Source organism: Molothrus aeneus, chromosome 7 (genome assembly GCF_037042795.1).
Source record: "Molothrus aeneus isolate 106 chromosome 7, BPBGC_Maene_1.0, whole genome shotgun sequence".
NCBI lineage: Eukaryota > Metazoa > Chordata > Aves > Passeriformes > Icteridae > Molothrus > Molothrus aeneus.
The window spans coordinates 20,623,974-20,641,795 of record NC_089652.1 but is presented as its reverse complement, the minus strand read 5'-3'; the positions used below and the strand labels follow the sequence as shown (position 1 = coordinate 20,641,795).

At 33.9% G+C, this 17,822-nt stretch overlaps 1 protein-coding gene across 6 annotated transcripts in view; it reads left to right on the top strand.

Moving 5' to 3' along the window:
• SCN2A (sodium voltage-gated channel alpha subunit 2) overlaps window positions 1-17,822 on the top strand; it is a 73,507-nt gene that overhangs the window by 43,827 nt on the left and 11,858 nt on the right. For all 6 annotated transcript variants that reach the window (XM_066553929.1, XM_066553925.1, XM_066553930.1 and 3 more), the window contains 7 exons: window positions 850-1,023; window positions 2,750-3,106; window positions 4,737-5,216; window positions 14,265-14,385; window positions 14,750-14,904; window positions 15,291-15,464; window positions 17,504-17,626. In XM_066553929.1, coding sequence (XP_066410026.1) covers window positions 850-1,023; window positions 2,750-3,106; window positions 4,737-5,216; window positions 14,265-14,385; window positions 14,750-14,904; window positions 15,291-15,464; window positions 17,504-17,626 — 1,584 coding nt within the window. The remainder of the gene's footprint in view (window positions 1-849; window positions 1,024-2,749; window positions 3,107-4,736; window positions 5,217-14,264; window positions 14,386-14,749; window positions 14,905-15,290; window positions 15,465-17,503; window positions 17,627-17,822) is intronic.

Here is a 17,822-nt window from a genome sequence, read left to right as displayed (position 1 = left end):
CCATGTTTGTAAAATGCATTTTTCTTTAATTCTTTTGTGACTTATGCACATTCATGTAAAAGAAAAAGTTGACTATTTAGAGGTTTGGGATTGTTGAACTTAAATTTAAGTTGTTGACATTTGTAAACTTCACCACTCTTACTTTACAAAATCAAGATCTACTGAGTCAATATATGCGCTTTGATTTTTAAAATCTTCATCTTCTGTCACTGAAGCTCATTAAAGGAGGTTTTTTTTATTTGATGAATAGTTACAAATCATAAGAACTTTCAGTTCCATTCCCACACCCGTTCTGTTCCTCACTAGCACCTCCTAAGGATCTGGGTGTTCAAGGAATTTTAGAGGGGAAAGACCCAGTAAGCATGACAGATGTCATGAAATGATGAAATGGAATGACAACGTCTTCCACAGGTCATCCTGAAGAAGAACAGTTCTGTTCAACTTTCTGTAAACCTTTTTTCTTAATAAAATAAGTTTATGATAGGAACAATTATGTTTATTCCTAGAAGTCAAAAGGGGTTCCAAGGGCAAAGATGAGTTCTAAGGAGATAAAAATTAGCATTAAAATCAGATAATATTCTGTGTATTGGCATATGTACATATTAACAGGCTAGATAAAAACCACATTTTCCCATTCTTTTTATTTGTAACCCAAACTCTATGATGCATATGTAAGTTTCAAATATTAATTTTATTCCTAACCCCAGTGTATGGAAATCTAGAGAAAATGTTCAGATTTATCATTAATTTCTTGCTGATAATATAACTTAGCACGTGTTGATGCCATTAGTTTTACTTTTTAAATATTTTCTTCCTAAACTGGAGTAAGAATCTGTATTTTCCTTGCAGGTGTTTACTGGAATTTTCACAGCAGAAATGTTTCTCAAGATAATTGCCATGGATCCTTATTATTATTTCCAAGAGGGCTGGAATATTTTTGATGGTTTTATTGTGAGTCTTAGTTTAATGGAACTTGGCCTTGCAAATGTAGAAGGATTATCTGTCCTTCGATCGTTCCGATTGGTAAATATACTATTTAAAATATGTTTCTAGATTACATTTTTGTATTTGTACATATATATTTTGTGCATTTTTCATTTGCAAATTAAATACTTGGCTGAGACAGAAGATCTTTTCAGAACTTAAAAAATGCTAAATTGCATACTCACTACATGACATGTATATATTATATCAAGTTTGTTTTGCATAATATCATAGTAATGTCTATTTCTCCTTCAAGATATTGTCAACATCAATTCTATTCTTGCCAAAAGTATGCTTAAAGGATTAACTTTTCTAAGAGAGGTATTTCTTAGCGGCTTCTCCTAGATGAGGGAGTAAAAAATTTCAAGAGCCACAGGGCCTATGCTACATGTGACTGAAGATTAGTGAATTGCTTGGTGAATAATGAGTTGATTAATAAAAGTTGATTGACAATTTTAGCTTATAGACTTCCATTACCAATTGCCTTTATTGGTTAGTTTTACAAGAGAGTAGTGTTAAGATTTTTCATTGTCCAGGGACTTTTCCTCCCTGCCAGCCTTCTCTGTACCATCCTCTGCAAGGGTCTATCTGCTGTCTGACAGCTTTTCTGCTCAGAAATCACTACAGCATCTCTGTCTGTTATTAGAGATCTCTTTCATGAACAGGAACTTGAAAAACCTTGGTTTTCTTGCAGACTAGGCTAGCATGCAATTCAGTGTCCAAACACTCTTCTGAAAAGACCTATACAGTGAGAGACATGAAGCTAGAGTTCCTGGTCATCAAGATCAACTTCTGCCTTAAATAAAAAAAAAATTAACTTGAAATGAAGGTTAAATACATCCCCTTTAAAAAATAAGGGGGTTTAAATAAGTTTTTTCTGGTTATCTGCATAGCATTACATTGTACTTTGCCTGAAGTCTAAAATCTGTCTGGATTGACTTCTCTCTCAGTAGTAGATTCTGGTTTTAACTTGACATTTATGTCAAGTTGTTTTTATGTCATATTTTCTTTATGAAATAAAATCATCGCATGAAATAATATTTAGTTTTATCTTCAGTTTAGTATTCTTCTCTGTCTGAACAATTGCTGTATCTTTCCAAGAATTTAATTTTTGTCTGGTTTATGTTGTACTTATTAATATACTTTCCCTTGTTTTTCTCAATGTTGCATGACAAGCTTTGTAAAACACATTACATTTATTTTAAAAGACAGAAAATATGTTGTTAAAGATACTTGCAAGTCACTTTTATGTCTGTCATTAACAACTCTAGCTTGTTTCTCTTTTTAGGAAAACCATTTCCTCCATCTCACTGCCTGTTAAGTTGAAAGAATCCGGAAGTGACTATAATGGTCCTGTTAAACGGATCACATTTTATATGTGCTCATTTATTTTTAGTAATATTTTCTCAGAGTTTACAGGAGAAAGACTGTTTTGTCCAACTTCTTTAACAAGTAAAACTTATTTATAAATACCTAAAGTCATCCAAAGAGTCAAAGTCTGAATAGGAGTCTTTGTGATAATTTCAATGTAATTGAAATGAGCATAGAGATACTATTTTTGATTTCTAATCACTTGAATCAGGACTTAACACTGCTGATGTGTAGTATTGTACAAAGAACTGGAATCAGAAATTTTGGAACTAAAACTTCAAAAGATTACAAGAGATATGATGTAGACACATGGTAACTGAAGTATGCAATATATAGCAGCAATTTCATTATAATTAGATAACGAAGAACTATATACCATTCTTCTGTTTTGCAGCTTCGAGTTTTCAAATTGGCAAAATCTTGGCCAACCCTAAATATGCTGATTAAGATTATTGGCAACTCAGTGGGGGCTCTGGGGAATCTGACCCTGGTGCTGGCCATCATTGTGTTCATTTTCGCTGTGGTTGGGATGCAGCTCTTTGGGAAGAGCTACAAGGAATGCGTCTGCAAGATCTCCAGTGACTGTGAACTGCCTCGCTGGCACATGCACGACTTTTTCCACTCTTTCCTGATTGTATTCCGAGTGCTGTGTGGAGAATGGATAGAAACCATGTGGGACTGCATGGAGGTTGCAGGCCAAACCATGTGCCTTACAGTCTTCATGATGGTCATGGTGATTGGAAACCTAGTGGTATGTAATTAGTGGAGATTTTTTAAACTCTTAGGACATATCTCTTGTTTTTCATGATTTAGAAATCTAAAATGAAAACTAGAGAAGGACTTCAGGAAATCATGTATTTCACTTGCCCTTTCTGTACACCAGGTTCAAATATACCTTGATTATCTATGAAAAATGTTTGTCTATTTTTCTTTTAAATCTCAGTAAGTATATAACCTCTTTAATAAGGGCAGTGCTGAATTGTACTTACAGTTAAGAGTGCCTTTTAAAAAACCATCTAATTTAAATCACCTTTTACAGTCAAGTGAACTAAATTATCTCAATATTGATGGAAAACTGCTGGTTTTTATGACAACATTTATAATAATTAAAAGCTTACTGTTTCCACTTTCAGTCATTTCTCTGGGAAACAAAACAAGCCTGACTCTTCAATTTTTTTCTCATAAGTGATGATTTGTAAATGGCTTATCCCTTTTGCTAGTGGCTTCTGAATTCTTCCCAAGTAACATTTTTAATAAAGACACAAGTACTGAATAATGTTGAATAATGATACTTTCTTTTCTTACACTGAGCATTCATTGTAGTACCTCCCCAAAAGACACATGAAATTTCTGTACCAACATTGCTTTCCTGATGCAGCTTCTATACCCCTTTCTGCAGTGCTTCCACTTTGCCAGTTTTCACACTTTCTGTATATATACTTTTCATTTTTCTTAACAATCCTTTCCACAACAGTACTTCAGAATTAAACAAAATATTGATTTTGAATAATTTCACTAACTTGCCATAAACCATGATTATATTATTTGTAGTTCTTTCTCCTTGAGGGCTGGCATCCTTTTTCTTTTTAGTATGATCCACAAATTTTATAAATATGCTTATCCACAGTCATCACTACCAAGTATCATCAGAGTAATGTGAGTACTGTGGCATAACAGGAAGAACTGACAAACATAATTTAACTGCTTTTTAATTAAATTCTTTTTAATCAGTTTTGCACATGGTCTGTCATAATTGCATGCAATCCAAATTTCTCTTGTATGTTTGTAAAATGTCATGCAAGAAAGTCTGAAATAGCTGCTTGAAACTGAGATGAAATAGTTTCTTGAAATTGAGGTGTACCACATCTGGGGACTCTATCTCTTAGCTAGTGTGCCTGCCCAGGATGAAGATAGACTCATGTATACTTGCCAAATACAAAATTTTACTATATTCTGAATTAGAGATACTAGAGCTATGGTCTGTTGCACTGTAGAGGACTGGCATTTGCCTACATTCCACTGTCCTATGAACACTACAGTGGGCACAGCTTGCATAAATCACTGCATTATCTTGTATTCTGCCTTTTTATGTCTTTCTCCATGTTGAGGAGCAGATCTGTACTACTGCAGATTGTGGAGGAGACAGTCAAGGAATAGCTCAGATTTTTACCTGTATTAGTGCAGTTAAACCAGCTGAAACTGCTTTTGTCAAGATAATATAATGTTGGGGACAGGGATTATAAACTGAAAAGAATAGCAGGAAGGTGCATAGAAATAAAGTGTTACATGTGAAATAAAAATTATCTCATATTGAAAAACTTTTAATGACATATCTTTTATGACTTAAAAATAAGAGTAATTTTTTCCTTATTTTATTTTAGGTACTCAACCTATTTCTGGCCTTGCTGCTGAGCTCATTTAGTTCAGACAACCTTGCTGCTACCGATGACGATAATGAAATGAACAATCTCCAGATTGCTGTGGCAAGGATTCAGAAAGGCATAGATTATGTGAAGAGGAAAGTGCGTGAATTCATCCAAAAAGCCTTTGTTAGAAAACAGAAAGCTTTAGATGAAATCAAACCTCTGGAAGACCTAAACAATAAAAAAGACAGCTGTATTTCCAACCATACAATAGTAGACATAGGTAAAAACCTTGCCTATCTCAAGGACGGGAATGGAACGACCAGTGGCATAGGCAGCAGTGTGGAAAAATATGTTGTTGATGAAAGTGATTACATGTCATTCATAAACAACCCAAGTCTCACCGTGACAGTGCCCATTGCTGTTGGAGAATCAGATTTTGAAAATTTAAACACAGAGGAGTTCAGCAGTGAGTCAGACCTGGAAGAAAGCAAAGAGGTAAGCCTATTTCTAACTTTAAAATACTCTGATACTTTTCTTTTTTTTTTTTTTTTCTCTGAGTGTTGAATTCAACTCTTTCTTTAATTCTTTTACAAAAGCATATACAAACTTGTAATGTTGTTTAAGGTAAATTGATGTAAGGTTGTGAGTTTTGAATGATGGTGATACAATATTGCACTTACAGTAACAATCAAGATACGTAAGAAAAGGTTTTAGAAAATTAATTTTTTTTTCTATTTTGTTTAGTTAAATCCTTAACAAGCAAAGGAACCAGTTTAATAGTCCTGGATACCTGAAGTCATATGAAGTGTGTCTGGCTGGTGGAAATTTCTCCATGCTTATTTCATTAGAGCAGTTTATTTTTTAATCTGCTTTTTTAACAGTTCATTCTGATGTTTTAACCTTTTTTTATATAGTGAAAAATACATCCATATACATCATAGATACATTTGAATACTGGACTAGCATCACTAAACAATGTCAAATAAATCACTTATAATCCAGCTGATGGTTGCAGAACCATTGAAGTGAAGTAATGGCCTTATGGCAAAAAAGTTACAAAGCTTAATATCCTAGTATAAGATCCTTTCTTTTGATTACTCATTGTTATTTTCAAAGCTTTAAGATATTTGAATGTGTTACCTACTGAGACTAATAAAATGTACCTCTTTCTGGCACAAGGTGGTGCCAAGAGGATACATCCAATCTAGGACTGAGAGTTATAGAGGATGCCAAGGCATTATTATTGTGTGTGTATTATTAACCCACTGCTTTGTCCTGCGCAACTGAAAGTGGTGGAGGCACATCAGCTCAAGTGGAGTAAGTCTGTGCAATGCTTAGTACTGATGCTAGTTCATTCAGCATTAGCATGGGTATTTTTAAACAGTATTGCATGCTGTGGGGTAGACATAAACTAACATAAAGGCTTTCATTAGTGATTTTTTCTTACTTGAATTTGAGAGTATAAATATGGGTAAGATTCTAGTAATCTTCTGCCTAAGATCCTTTTCTGTACCAACTGCATTACACATTTAGTCATATTTTCTTGTTTCTTACCACAAATGTCTTTATTATTCTTATAAAATATTTTTTTTTCAGATTCATTGTTTTAATATTTATCTTTCTCTTCGAAACCAGTACTTGGGTGTAGAACAAATCAGTTGAAGTTTAACCTTCAGTTGCTCTGTTCTTTATTGCACAAGAGCAGTTTGTCAGTAGGAGAGGTGGAGGGTGAGCTTTACACAAACCTCTGTGCTGGTGGTTAGCAGGGCTGAGTATGACAATGGTGCATCTCTTACGTCACTGTATCACTGGATGATGTGACTGCTGACTGTATTCATCAGCCAAATCTTTCTTTTCTCTCCACGGAAGGACCCTCACTGGGTTGTTCTACAAGATGACAGAAATATTGACTTCCTATAGGAAAAGTTTTAAAGCAGATTATCTCACATTTGAGGCATGAACTCCAGTCATTAAGCTTCCACCATAAAAGAAAGGCTTTCTACACCACCTACCATATTTAAAAGAAAACAGTGTCTTCATTGCATTCTTGGAGGCCCTTAATGCTGTTGTGCTTCAGGAACTGCAAACAGGTGATAAGACAAAGAAATGCATATTAAGTCAGGGATGAGCTAGTGCCAAACAGCTCCAACTGGCCAAGTTTGAAACTCTGCTCAGTATATTTGGGGCCAAAATTTCTTGCTAATGCAGATGCTGAAGGTGAAAAAATGAAGAGAATGTTTATCAGTTTCAGGGATTTTCAAGAGAGACACAGCAGTAAGCAAAGATTGTGAGCATATTTCTTAGAAAAGTGCCTAAAGTTCAAGTAGGTTTGAGTCACAGAAGCATGACACAACAGCATTAAAATCTTAATCCTAGTTCCTACTCTTCACTTGATACTCTTAACCACCATGGTTTATGATATAGTGGAGTGTTGGCTTATTAGTCATATGACCAACACTCTTGTAATGAAAATGTTCAATAGGAAAAGAAGGCATTTTTTAAATTAAAAAATTGACTACAAATGGCTTTTAATAACGTTTCCTCTTCATTGCCATGCCATAATGTGCCTTGTATTTCTGGCCTCTCTTGTTTTCTTGTTTATATGACACTGCTGTTGCCAAGTTGATTTGCCGTCACTTCATTGCTTACACCACAAATGAAAAAATCTAAGTCAGGAACTGCCATCAAATTGTGTTCAATTAGCAGATTTTCAGATGAAAGGCAGCTGAGGCATCCAGGTGCTATGAGGACACTGTACAGGATAGCCAGATGCTGATGAGTGTGTGTCTGTGTGCTTCTGCTTGCTTCTGTGTCTACAACCAAGCCCATGTATTCACTGTTGTATAGGGCAATAAGCTGAATTCCAACAAAACAATTATTATTTCTTAGCAAGTTTTAATTAAGCATGTTAATGTTTGGTGAATTCTTTATTATAGCACATGTATCTTTCCAGTAGTTTGATAGAAATGTTAACTAGATTATGCCTTTGTAGAAACAATACATAAAATGTTGTACATACTTAGTAGGTGTGAATTAACAAGGAATTTTCTAGAAAGTTACTGAAACCTAAAATAAATTTAATTATAAAAACATTGTGTCCCTAAGGATGTCAGTGGGTGAATACAGTATAATAAGGAAATTAGAGAAAAAATACTAAATAAAACTTTATCATGGAAGTAGGCCATTAATAATTGTGGGAACACTGTGCTGAGTCCATTGTCCTATAAATAAAGGTCTGTGGATCTGAGCTGCAGTACTGCTATGTAGTGTAGAAACTATAAATATATTTTTTCCATTTTAGGTTTTAAAGTACTGTGAGGATGGTTTATATGGAAAATTTTGTAGTACCTGTATGACTGTATAATAATTAGTTCAAATAATCATAATAGTGGGTAATAATAATTAATTTATGTTAAATGTACCTTATAGGCCAATAATAACTCCAAGATATACCAATGAAAAAATATTTTTCAATGCTTTGAAGAAAATGGGCTCTCCTAATGCTGTTGCAGACACATTAATAATGTATATTTTACTCTAAGCAATATTCAGTGCAAAAAACCAGAGGTGCTGTGTCCTGAACTTCATTTCCTACCGTTCTTACTTCTCACAGGAGTAGAACCAAGCTGGATCAGTCAAGCGGGCAGCTCTGGTGCCTTTTAGCGAGGCAGAGCATCGTGTCACCAGTTTTACACAGGTTACCTAAGCAAGTTATACATCTCTCTATATCCTATTTAATCACCTTTTAGCCAATATTGACTGGCCTGCATGCTCTTCAGCTATGATCCTGTCCCATTCATTGCAATAAGTACCAACATGCACAGCTGCTCCCTGCTGAGCCACAGGACTCGCATCACAGCATGGGCAGGCAAGAGCGGCAGCCCCAGGATTTCTGTGGTTCTGGTCCTCTCCATAATACTTTAATAGTATTTTGCAGTGCATGCTATGTACCTCTCCTAATCTTGATGATAAAGAATTCAGGATTCTGTGTTTGAAGGGTTTTCTTTTGCTTTGAGGGAAGGCAGGATATGTAACACATATGCCACATTTCTCATCAGAAGCTTATATTTATATATTAGTCCATCTGTAAATTGTGTTGATAATGAAAAGCTGCTAACTGTTTTAGAAAACTTTCATATTATTGTCTTTTAACTTATAATGGAGGTAACCTGCATACTCATCATAGTCATGTTTTTATTTTCACTTTTTTTTTAGAAGTGCTTTTCTTTAGTACTTGTATAAGCATTTCATTATTTTGGAGATTAATATGCAGTACTCGGAGCACCATTAAGCATGAAATTAATTTAATTTCTTCAGTCAAAGCATGTGACCGTAATTTGGTTGAAAGAATTCATACAAAACTGTTATTTGGCTGGTTAAACATTCAGAGATCAGTTCTGCTCTTACTTACGCTCACACTTAGGTTTAGAGGTGCAAAGAGAACACTGATTGAACGATATGGCCCAAATCAATCTTATTATAGCTCTTCAATTTATGGTCAAAAAATGATTACCTCCCCAAATAGATAAAATTGTCTGCCTTGAGAAACTTATTCTCATCTCATCAGTAATAGACAAAGTTTAGCATTCAAGTAAATAAACTACTGAGTTTGGATCAAAATGTGCAGAAGTTCCTCAGCTTCAGTGTGATTTACATTTCACATCTTAAATAATGCCATAATATTTACAATACCACAGTTACTGCTTTCAGTTTTGTAAATCAGTGGAATTAAAACATACTTACTCCAGAGCTTTTCCTCTTATATTTTGTAAAGAATAATTATTCTGCTAAGATGTATTTTGATTTTAAAATATTCATTATTTAAAATCCCTTGATACTCTGAAGAATTTAGGCTTTGTATTGAGAATTGGTAACATTGTATTAGCATATTGTGATTCACTGTGGATGATATTAAGTTGTTAATGTTAGAGTTAACGAAAGTTTCCTTAATTAATATTTGCAAACAGTTGTTCCCTTACTCTATTTCAGAAATATCCTTTCATTATTGCTTGTATGAATTAAAGAGCCGTTTAAAGTAGGTACTAGTAGGAGAGCTTTTTCCCACTGGAACATATTTCCACTGCTACTTAAAATGCTTTTGCTTTCATACAACTTTTTTGCAAATATTTTCATTAAATAAATTCTCATTAATAAATAGATCAAAGGAATTATGAATATCAATAAAGTCCAGAGTGGACTATAATTTAGAGATACTGGGTTTTTTCACTTTTTGCAACCAATAATCACCACAAAATTGTTTTGCTTTGATTTACAGTGTTCTGGATTTTTATACTTAAGGAGTATTCTGCCTTATTGTATAAGCATTAGAAAGAGTGAAATCCAGATTCCACCTAATTACACCAGTGGAATCACAAAGATATCTACCACCTTGAAGATTTTATAGGTGATATAACCATACTGAAAAAGACTGGATAGCTTGGATATAATATTGCCATTTATATCATAGAACATTTCATTTTCATACTGACATCCAGACAGCACTGAGAAAATAAAACCAATTTAATTTCCATTATTTAGTATTTTCACAGGTATTTGGGAGGAAAGGAAATTGAAAGCAAAATCAAAATGGTGGTTTCTCTTGGCGCCATCTTTCTGTTTATGTCTGTCCTGCTCTTTGCTCCTTCAATCCCTTAAATTATGATTTCAACATCTATTAGTGGCATCCTGGCCAATCATGAAATTTCAGCCTTTGTTAAAAATGTTAAGCTAAGAGCTGTCCATCTACTCTCAGATAATCATCTTTGGAACAAACAAAGAAATGTTAGAAGTGGCCTGGCTGTAAGTGAAGCAGAATTGTATGAATCTATGCGATGTTGTCAAGGTTCAGAAAGTAATTATGTCAAAAACTTCCTGACCTAATCTTGGCTGCTGCTTTTTGCAATGCTTCTCTGATAGGCGAGCTGCTTTCCTATCTTGAAAGCTGAATTAAAATCTGTATCTCATACTGTTCTGTATTGCTGACTAAAGCATGTCTGGCAAGGCTGTTGGTACATGTGATGTAAAAGATATTTAAATCTCTAGGATAATCAGTATACTGCTGCTTTAGAAACATCTAACTACTTTTGTCCCCTTGCTGTTTTCGTCGAAAAGGACGTAGAGTATGTACATTTTAAGGTTTTGAAAAACAGATTTTTCTGAGAATAATTTTCTTAGCATACTTTTCAGAAAATTTCTATCCTCATAACTCTCAAAGAGTGTCTAATGCTTGATCCTGATAAATCTCTTATAATCTGCATGACTGAATCCTTTTGAAATCTAGACTCATGGTATAACAAAAAGCTTAAAATGGACTTACTATTAGATCAAAGCTAATGCTTGGGTTTGGTTATTATCTTGTTTCTATAGGTTCATTTTTTTAAAAAGCTAATGTTAAGTAAATTGCCTAAATTCAGTTTTTGTAATGCTGGTAAGCAGAGAGCAATTTACCAGGTACAAAGGTAACTTTCAGATATGTTTAGGTGAAGAACTGGGATATATGCTACATACCTAACATATCAGGGTCTGCAGTTGGGGTAGTCTAGCTAGCCAGCTGGATTCCATATGTGTGAACACTGGTAAGTCACAGTAAGTGCTAGAAAAAGTCTTCCTATGTATTAAGGCATGGAAAAACATGATAGCAATAACATCATCCATTGCCAGGTCATGTTGTGTTGAATATATAGAAATCAGTACAAAGTCCCTGAGTCAGTTGCTTTATGCCAGAGCATAAGTTTGCTGTGGAAATATGTAAATGTTAATGAAAAGTTTTCCAAGCATACTGAACTTAATTGAGTTGATAAAATCTTGAGATGTTGTATCATAAAATCTTTCTAGCTGTTTCTAATGCATACGAAATTTTATAAATTTTGTACATAATGCCTTACAATAAATTCAATGTTAAAAATAACAAAGAAAAATGAAAAAAGAAATTATACTGTTGAAAATTTCTAGTTTTTGTTCTTTCTCAAATGATGCTGAACTTTTGCAGACTGAATTTATTGATTAATTTTTGTAATATTTTTCTTTATATACAATCTGGTTGGGGCCAAATTCAGGTATAATAGAGCAGCATGCTAAGGAAATACTCCATTACATCAGCAGAAGAGTAACTGAGTTCTCAGGAATGAGGCATTTAATAGTTGCATTTCTAGTATCAGCTGCTGTTAATTCAATTTAGGATTTTTCTGTTCAGTTTAACTCCTGTGATTATTGTTACAGCTCTGTAAATTAAGCATAGCAGATTTTTATTGAGAGGAGACTTGAAAGATACATCTCACCATACACAGTGCCCCACATAAAGTTGTCTTTTTGATGTTCCTGATAATTTACTATTCTATTGTTAATTTTTTACCTTTCTATCTGATATTTGTGATCTCTCCTTATAGTAGCTATATCTAATCTTCCATGTTGAGTTAACTGTTAGTCTTAAGCAAAAAATAGGAATTCATTACCCTCTTTTGCTCATTAAACTAACTGCATAATATCTGAGTCACTGAACTCTTCATTTTCCTGTAAAAGAATGGACAGTATGTCTTTCAAACTTATGGTTCAGCCAGTTCATAATTTTTGTTTGCTCTGCTACTCCTACAGCATTCTGCTAGAAATGCTCTCCAGATTGGAATGATGCAAGCAACATTTTAAGAAAACACTATGTAATAAAAACAGTCACTTCTCAGTTTTAAAATGATTTACTGTATTGTATTGATAAATGGTAATTTTTAACATAATCTGTAATTTTTTTTTAATGTACCTTACATTTATGGTATTTCTGGCTTTTCCTCAAACTGATGATTGACTTCCACTGATGTTTAAATGCTGTGGTCCTTACTTGGTGACTACAGTATTTATCCCATACTTTCTAGTTTCTCCATTTTAGAGGCAGTATTCCACAATGACCAAACTGCCATGCGTTATCTATAATTCAAACATATTGCAATCTGAAATTTGTCAAAAATGATCTGCAGAGAAGTGTGCATCCATCTCTTTGTACATTGGGCCTGACCTCAACAGGTGTTTATACTCATGCAGAAATATGAGATATGAATTTCTAAGCTGGGAAATTAAAAAAAGCATAGATGAAATGGGTGTGCAGATATCACTGAAACTAGGTGCATAATACACCCTCCAATACATGTTTCCATTTGTTCAGCCTTCCTCTGAAATGTGCTCTATAGTGAACCATGGTACACAAAAATCAAAGTTAAGCTTATGTCAGAATCACAACGCAATATACTGTCAGTGTGATTCAACAGAATCAGAATGGGGGAGAAAGACATAAATCTTCTTTTTGTTTGAAGAACAAACTGAATATTTGTTGCTATGTAAAATTCCATTAAATGTTTCAAGTTACTTTTTGTATCTGCAGACTAATACTGTTTACATTTCCTTTACAAAAACTGTATAGAATTTGAAGCTACTCAGAACTGTTTTAAAGGAATAATGCCTCTAACTTCAGATTTAAGTGTCAGCAAAAATATATATCTTAAATGTTATCATATAACATCTCTGTCTAATATTAATTCCCTATAGACTCTATTCTAAATCTGCTTACATCATTCCCTTTATAAGATTAGCTACTTATCAATGCAGCCATTTTACTGATGTTATACTCCATATAGTGATAACATTAGAAGAGTCATAGAATGCTGTAATCAAACTACTTTTACTTATTATAGTACTCATATTTGTCTGTTGCCAGCATCATATGATGGTGTGAAAGAATAATTTTTAAGGTTTGGATTATAATGTTGGTATGATTATTGATGCAGTATTATTTTATTACAACATTGTTTTAAAAGAATTTGTTTTAACTTTTGTCATTCAAATTTTTTTAGCCTTTTATAGTAATTGGACATCTATGTGTACTGTACCAAAGTAATAAGTAGTTTCAAAATGCACAATAAATTCAGAAAATGCGTTGGCAAGTGAGTATGCAAAATATCAGCTACTGCTCCTAAAGTAATGTGCTGCTCTTTTGGAAATAAAGATAATTAAATTATCCTATAAAACTCATAATATGTGTTTTCATGTCAATAATAATGAAAACATTACATTAAAACTTTAGATTTAGCTTTTTACAGACTTGAGGCATGAAAATACATCTGTGAAGCTTGCTGTTGGTTTGGTCATGATTTTGGAAATTTATTTGTATTAACACATGTTATCTAAAGTGTAACCTAAAATGCAGCCACATGATTGGAATAATTAAACAGTACAAAATGTGGAAAGTACCCATTCTTAGCTTACTGAAATTTCACTTCAAAATTCTTACGTGTGGCTCAGAATAATACTCCACTAATTTCAGCAATTCCTTGTATGAAAATACCAAAATATTTTAAATAGGGAAAATGCACATTATGTAGTTTCTAATCTTGTGACCTCACCTGTAGTAGAGCAATTTGGCATTGTAGATTGTAGATAAGAAGTTATTTTAGTATCACAGCACTGAATACATTCAAAATATTTTGATAAACATTTACAACATAAATTTCTATTCAAAATAATAAAACTGGAAAAAATAATTATGTGGGGTTTCATTCACAGAAATTGAATGCATCCAGTTCATCAGAAGGAAGCACAGTTGATATTGGACTACCTCCAGAAGGTGAACAGCCAGAAGCAGAACCAGAAGAAGTTCTAGAGCCAGAAGCTTGTTTTACAGAAGGTAGGCAAAGCAAAACAAAGGCAAGATAAATAGACCTAGTTGTGTAGATTCGTGCAGGACTCTCTTTTTATTCAAAATCAAAAGAAGTTTAGTGATTATAGTTGTAATATCTGATAGTATTAGTCACTCTTTCAGAGTTCCTGCCATAAATTTACTGTTCTTGTGTGTTCTCTCTCTTTGGAAGGTATTGCAAAAGATACAACGATTTAAATTCAAATACTAAAAAAAAATGGTCAAAGAGGAATTATAAGGATCTAATGCACCAGCGCTATGATAAGAAATAAGTCAAATGATTACCATTCATTGTGATTATTAATAAATATTTACTTTATTCTGACATCTGAAAATTTATTGTCACATTTAGGGTGCGTACGGAGATTCAAATGCTGTCAAGTCAGTGTAGAAGAAGGAAAGGGGAAAATCTGGTGGAATCTTAGGAAAACCTGCTATAAGATTGTTGAACACAACTGGTTTGAGACCTTCATAGTCTTCATGATTCTTCTCAGCAGCGGTGCTCTGGTAAATTAAGTGTGGAACTATTGTGACTATTGTGATTTTAAACAGCAAGCATTTAAAATTACAGTTAATCACATAGCTACAGGTAACAAATTAGAATTTGATGTCAAATGAATATATGTTCTAATATAAATATATATCTGCAAGATATAATTAAATGTCTTCACAATTTGCACTGTCCTATAGGAATGGCCAGGAAAAAATTTGAATTGAAAAAATATACATGATGATAAGGCACGTGTCTTTCCACCAAGTATAACTTCGGCTTTCACTTAATACTTTTAATAAGGCTGGGTCCAAACAATATTCATCTTTCAGCTGAGCTGAACAGCAATACACAAAACTTACTGTAGGACCGCTCTTCAAACTTCATTTTAATTTGTTTCCAGGCATTTGAAGATATCTACATAGAGCAACGTAAAACTATCAAGACCATGCTGGAATATGCTGACAAAGTTTTCACCTATATCTTCATTCTGGAAATGCTTTTAAAATGGGTTGCTTATGGCTTTCAAACCTATTTCACTAATGCATGGTGCTGGCTGGACTTCCTGATTGTTGATGTATGTATTCTTTTTCATGTCCTGTACGATAAGCTTAAAAAAAAAAGAATATTATGTTTTCAGTATAAGATTTCTGTTCTATTCAACAAAAAACTCTATTTTAACTGGTGTGGTGGTATGGTTTATAATTCTGTTCAGAATTGAAAAAAAAATTTGGATATACTTATTTCTCTAGAGATGTTTTTTTAAAATTCTCTAGTTTTATGAAGTTTTAATTCTTTCTTGAAATTATGCTTTTTACTATCTTTTTTTGATGGTATAGAAAAGATGCTGTTCATCCTCTTCAGTTGTTTTGTACATGGAAGCAATTTCTCAAACTGTTTCTAACATTCTAATGAATTACTGTAAGTGTCCTGTCACTTCCTCTGTGCAATATGAAAGGAAAATACTGCTAGGAATTGTCAGTTCCATTGTACTATTCCGTACCCTTGCACTTTTCACTGTATCATGGGGGTGACCTCAAAGACAGTTCAGAGAACCATAGATGAGCCCCCCTAGAATGGGTTCCCACATGATTTTCCAAAGGCTGCACTACCAAGGAGCAGATACACATTGTCTGAAGGAGACCTGGTGAGAAGTGCATTGTAATTTCAGGTCTCCGTGCTCAACAATGTATGTAAAGTACTTGGTAGCATGAATGGAAGACTACAGATCTTTGACCATATAGCAGATGTTCATTTCCCTTCCATCCCCAATAGCCTGATTTATCTCTCAGTTCCACAGATGTAATTCCCATGGAATGCAAGTTAGGGTATGTTTTAGACCACCTAATTGTGCATTACGAAAAGCACCAGAATTCTATAGAAATTGCCAAATATCTCCCTAAAACTACAGTGGAGGTCTTTACTACACAGAGTTTGGAAAACACTATACCTTGTAAATCCAGACCAACATTGCAAATCCTGTGATAAGATGTGATTATATGCTCATATAGTATTTTATGATTGAGTCTGTACCTCTGTAAAACTCAATCATCCCATGTGTAAACTGCCATGACCAGTAGAACTTGTATTTCTCAACAAATATTTAATTCTTATTTGATTATCTGTGGTTTAGTTACTTCTGTGACCCTTATAAATAGCTTTATTAGTTTTTCATGTCAACCTTACCTTGGTGCATTTTTTAAATTAAAAAAAAAATATCTGAAGTATTATTTTTAATCTATTGTCAGGGGATTGACATAAAAAACCAAAAAGAACAATTTGGAGATGAAGGAATTGAGGGAGCAGGAAGGATGGAAGGGAAGGGCATTAAATAGACATAAATAGAAGGTCGATGTTTTATTTTTGATCTATTAGGGACGTTTCTTCCCAATGGCTATTAGAAGTATATTTCCAAGGATTATTGATGAACGATAATTGTATTATTTATTTTACAGCTATTCTAGTTTATTTACTCATCTGCCTGCAGACCAGACCAGCGTTATGCAAGCCAGGATTGATGAAGTGGTTAAAGGAGTCACAGGGAATGTAATGAAGTGTGGATATGCCTAACAGTGAAGCTTCTACCATTATCTAACAAACAGTTGGTTCTCAGTCTTGATTAGTCCTGTTAAATCTGAACAGCACTGGTAGCTATGGCTGTTGAATAAGATTTTCTGGACACTAGAAAGTTACATTTGACCAAAAGCAAGGTCTGGATGTGTTTTTTGAGAGCGTTTACATTCTCATCAAGTTCTGAAGATATCATGGGAAGTCCTGACCTAAATTGTCCATTCCAATTCACCCAGCTTTTGGGTGTTTTGTTTCTGCATGTGACTTCATTTTTGTTTAAATCCCACCAAATGTTGACTGGTTTATGTGACTATAGAAGGCACTTTTATACCATGCTATCAACATGATTTCATCAACAGGTACCTAGAATATCCTTTTATTCTACTTTGTCTGACATAAAAATTTTTTTGCATTATAGAGGGTTTCCTGGAGAAAGAGGTCCAGCCTTGAATCTTCTTGAGAAGTTCAGGGCACACATCATTCCCACCATATGTATCAGAAAGATATAAGATGAATGAGCAATATTGCCTTTCTGTTTTTGTGTAGGTCTCTTTGGTTAGCTTAACAGCTAATGCCTTGGGCTACTCAGAACTTGGTGCGATTAAATCCCTTAGGACACTAAGAGCTTTGAGACCTCTAAGAGCCTTGTCGCGATTTGAAGGGATGAGGGTAAGACAACGTGAAAGAATCTGAAATAATGCATGCATCCACGGAAACAATGCATGCAGAATAATCAATGACCAATCCATGCAGAAATGCTACACTACCATCCTCTATATTTCACATTTATCACTAACATATAAGCAAAGGCTTCATCTGCTTATATGAATTCATGTGTTATGGCACATATTGTTACTTAATGAGG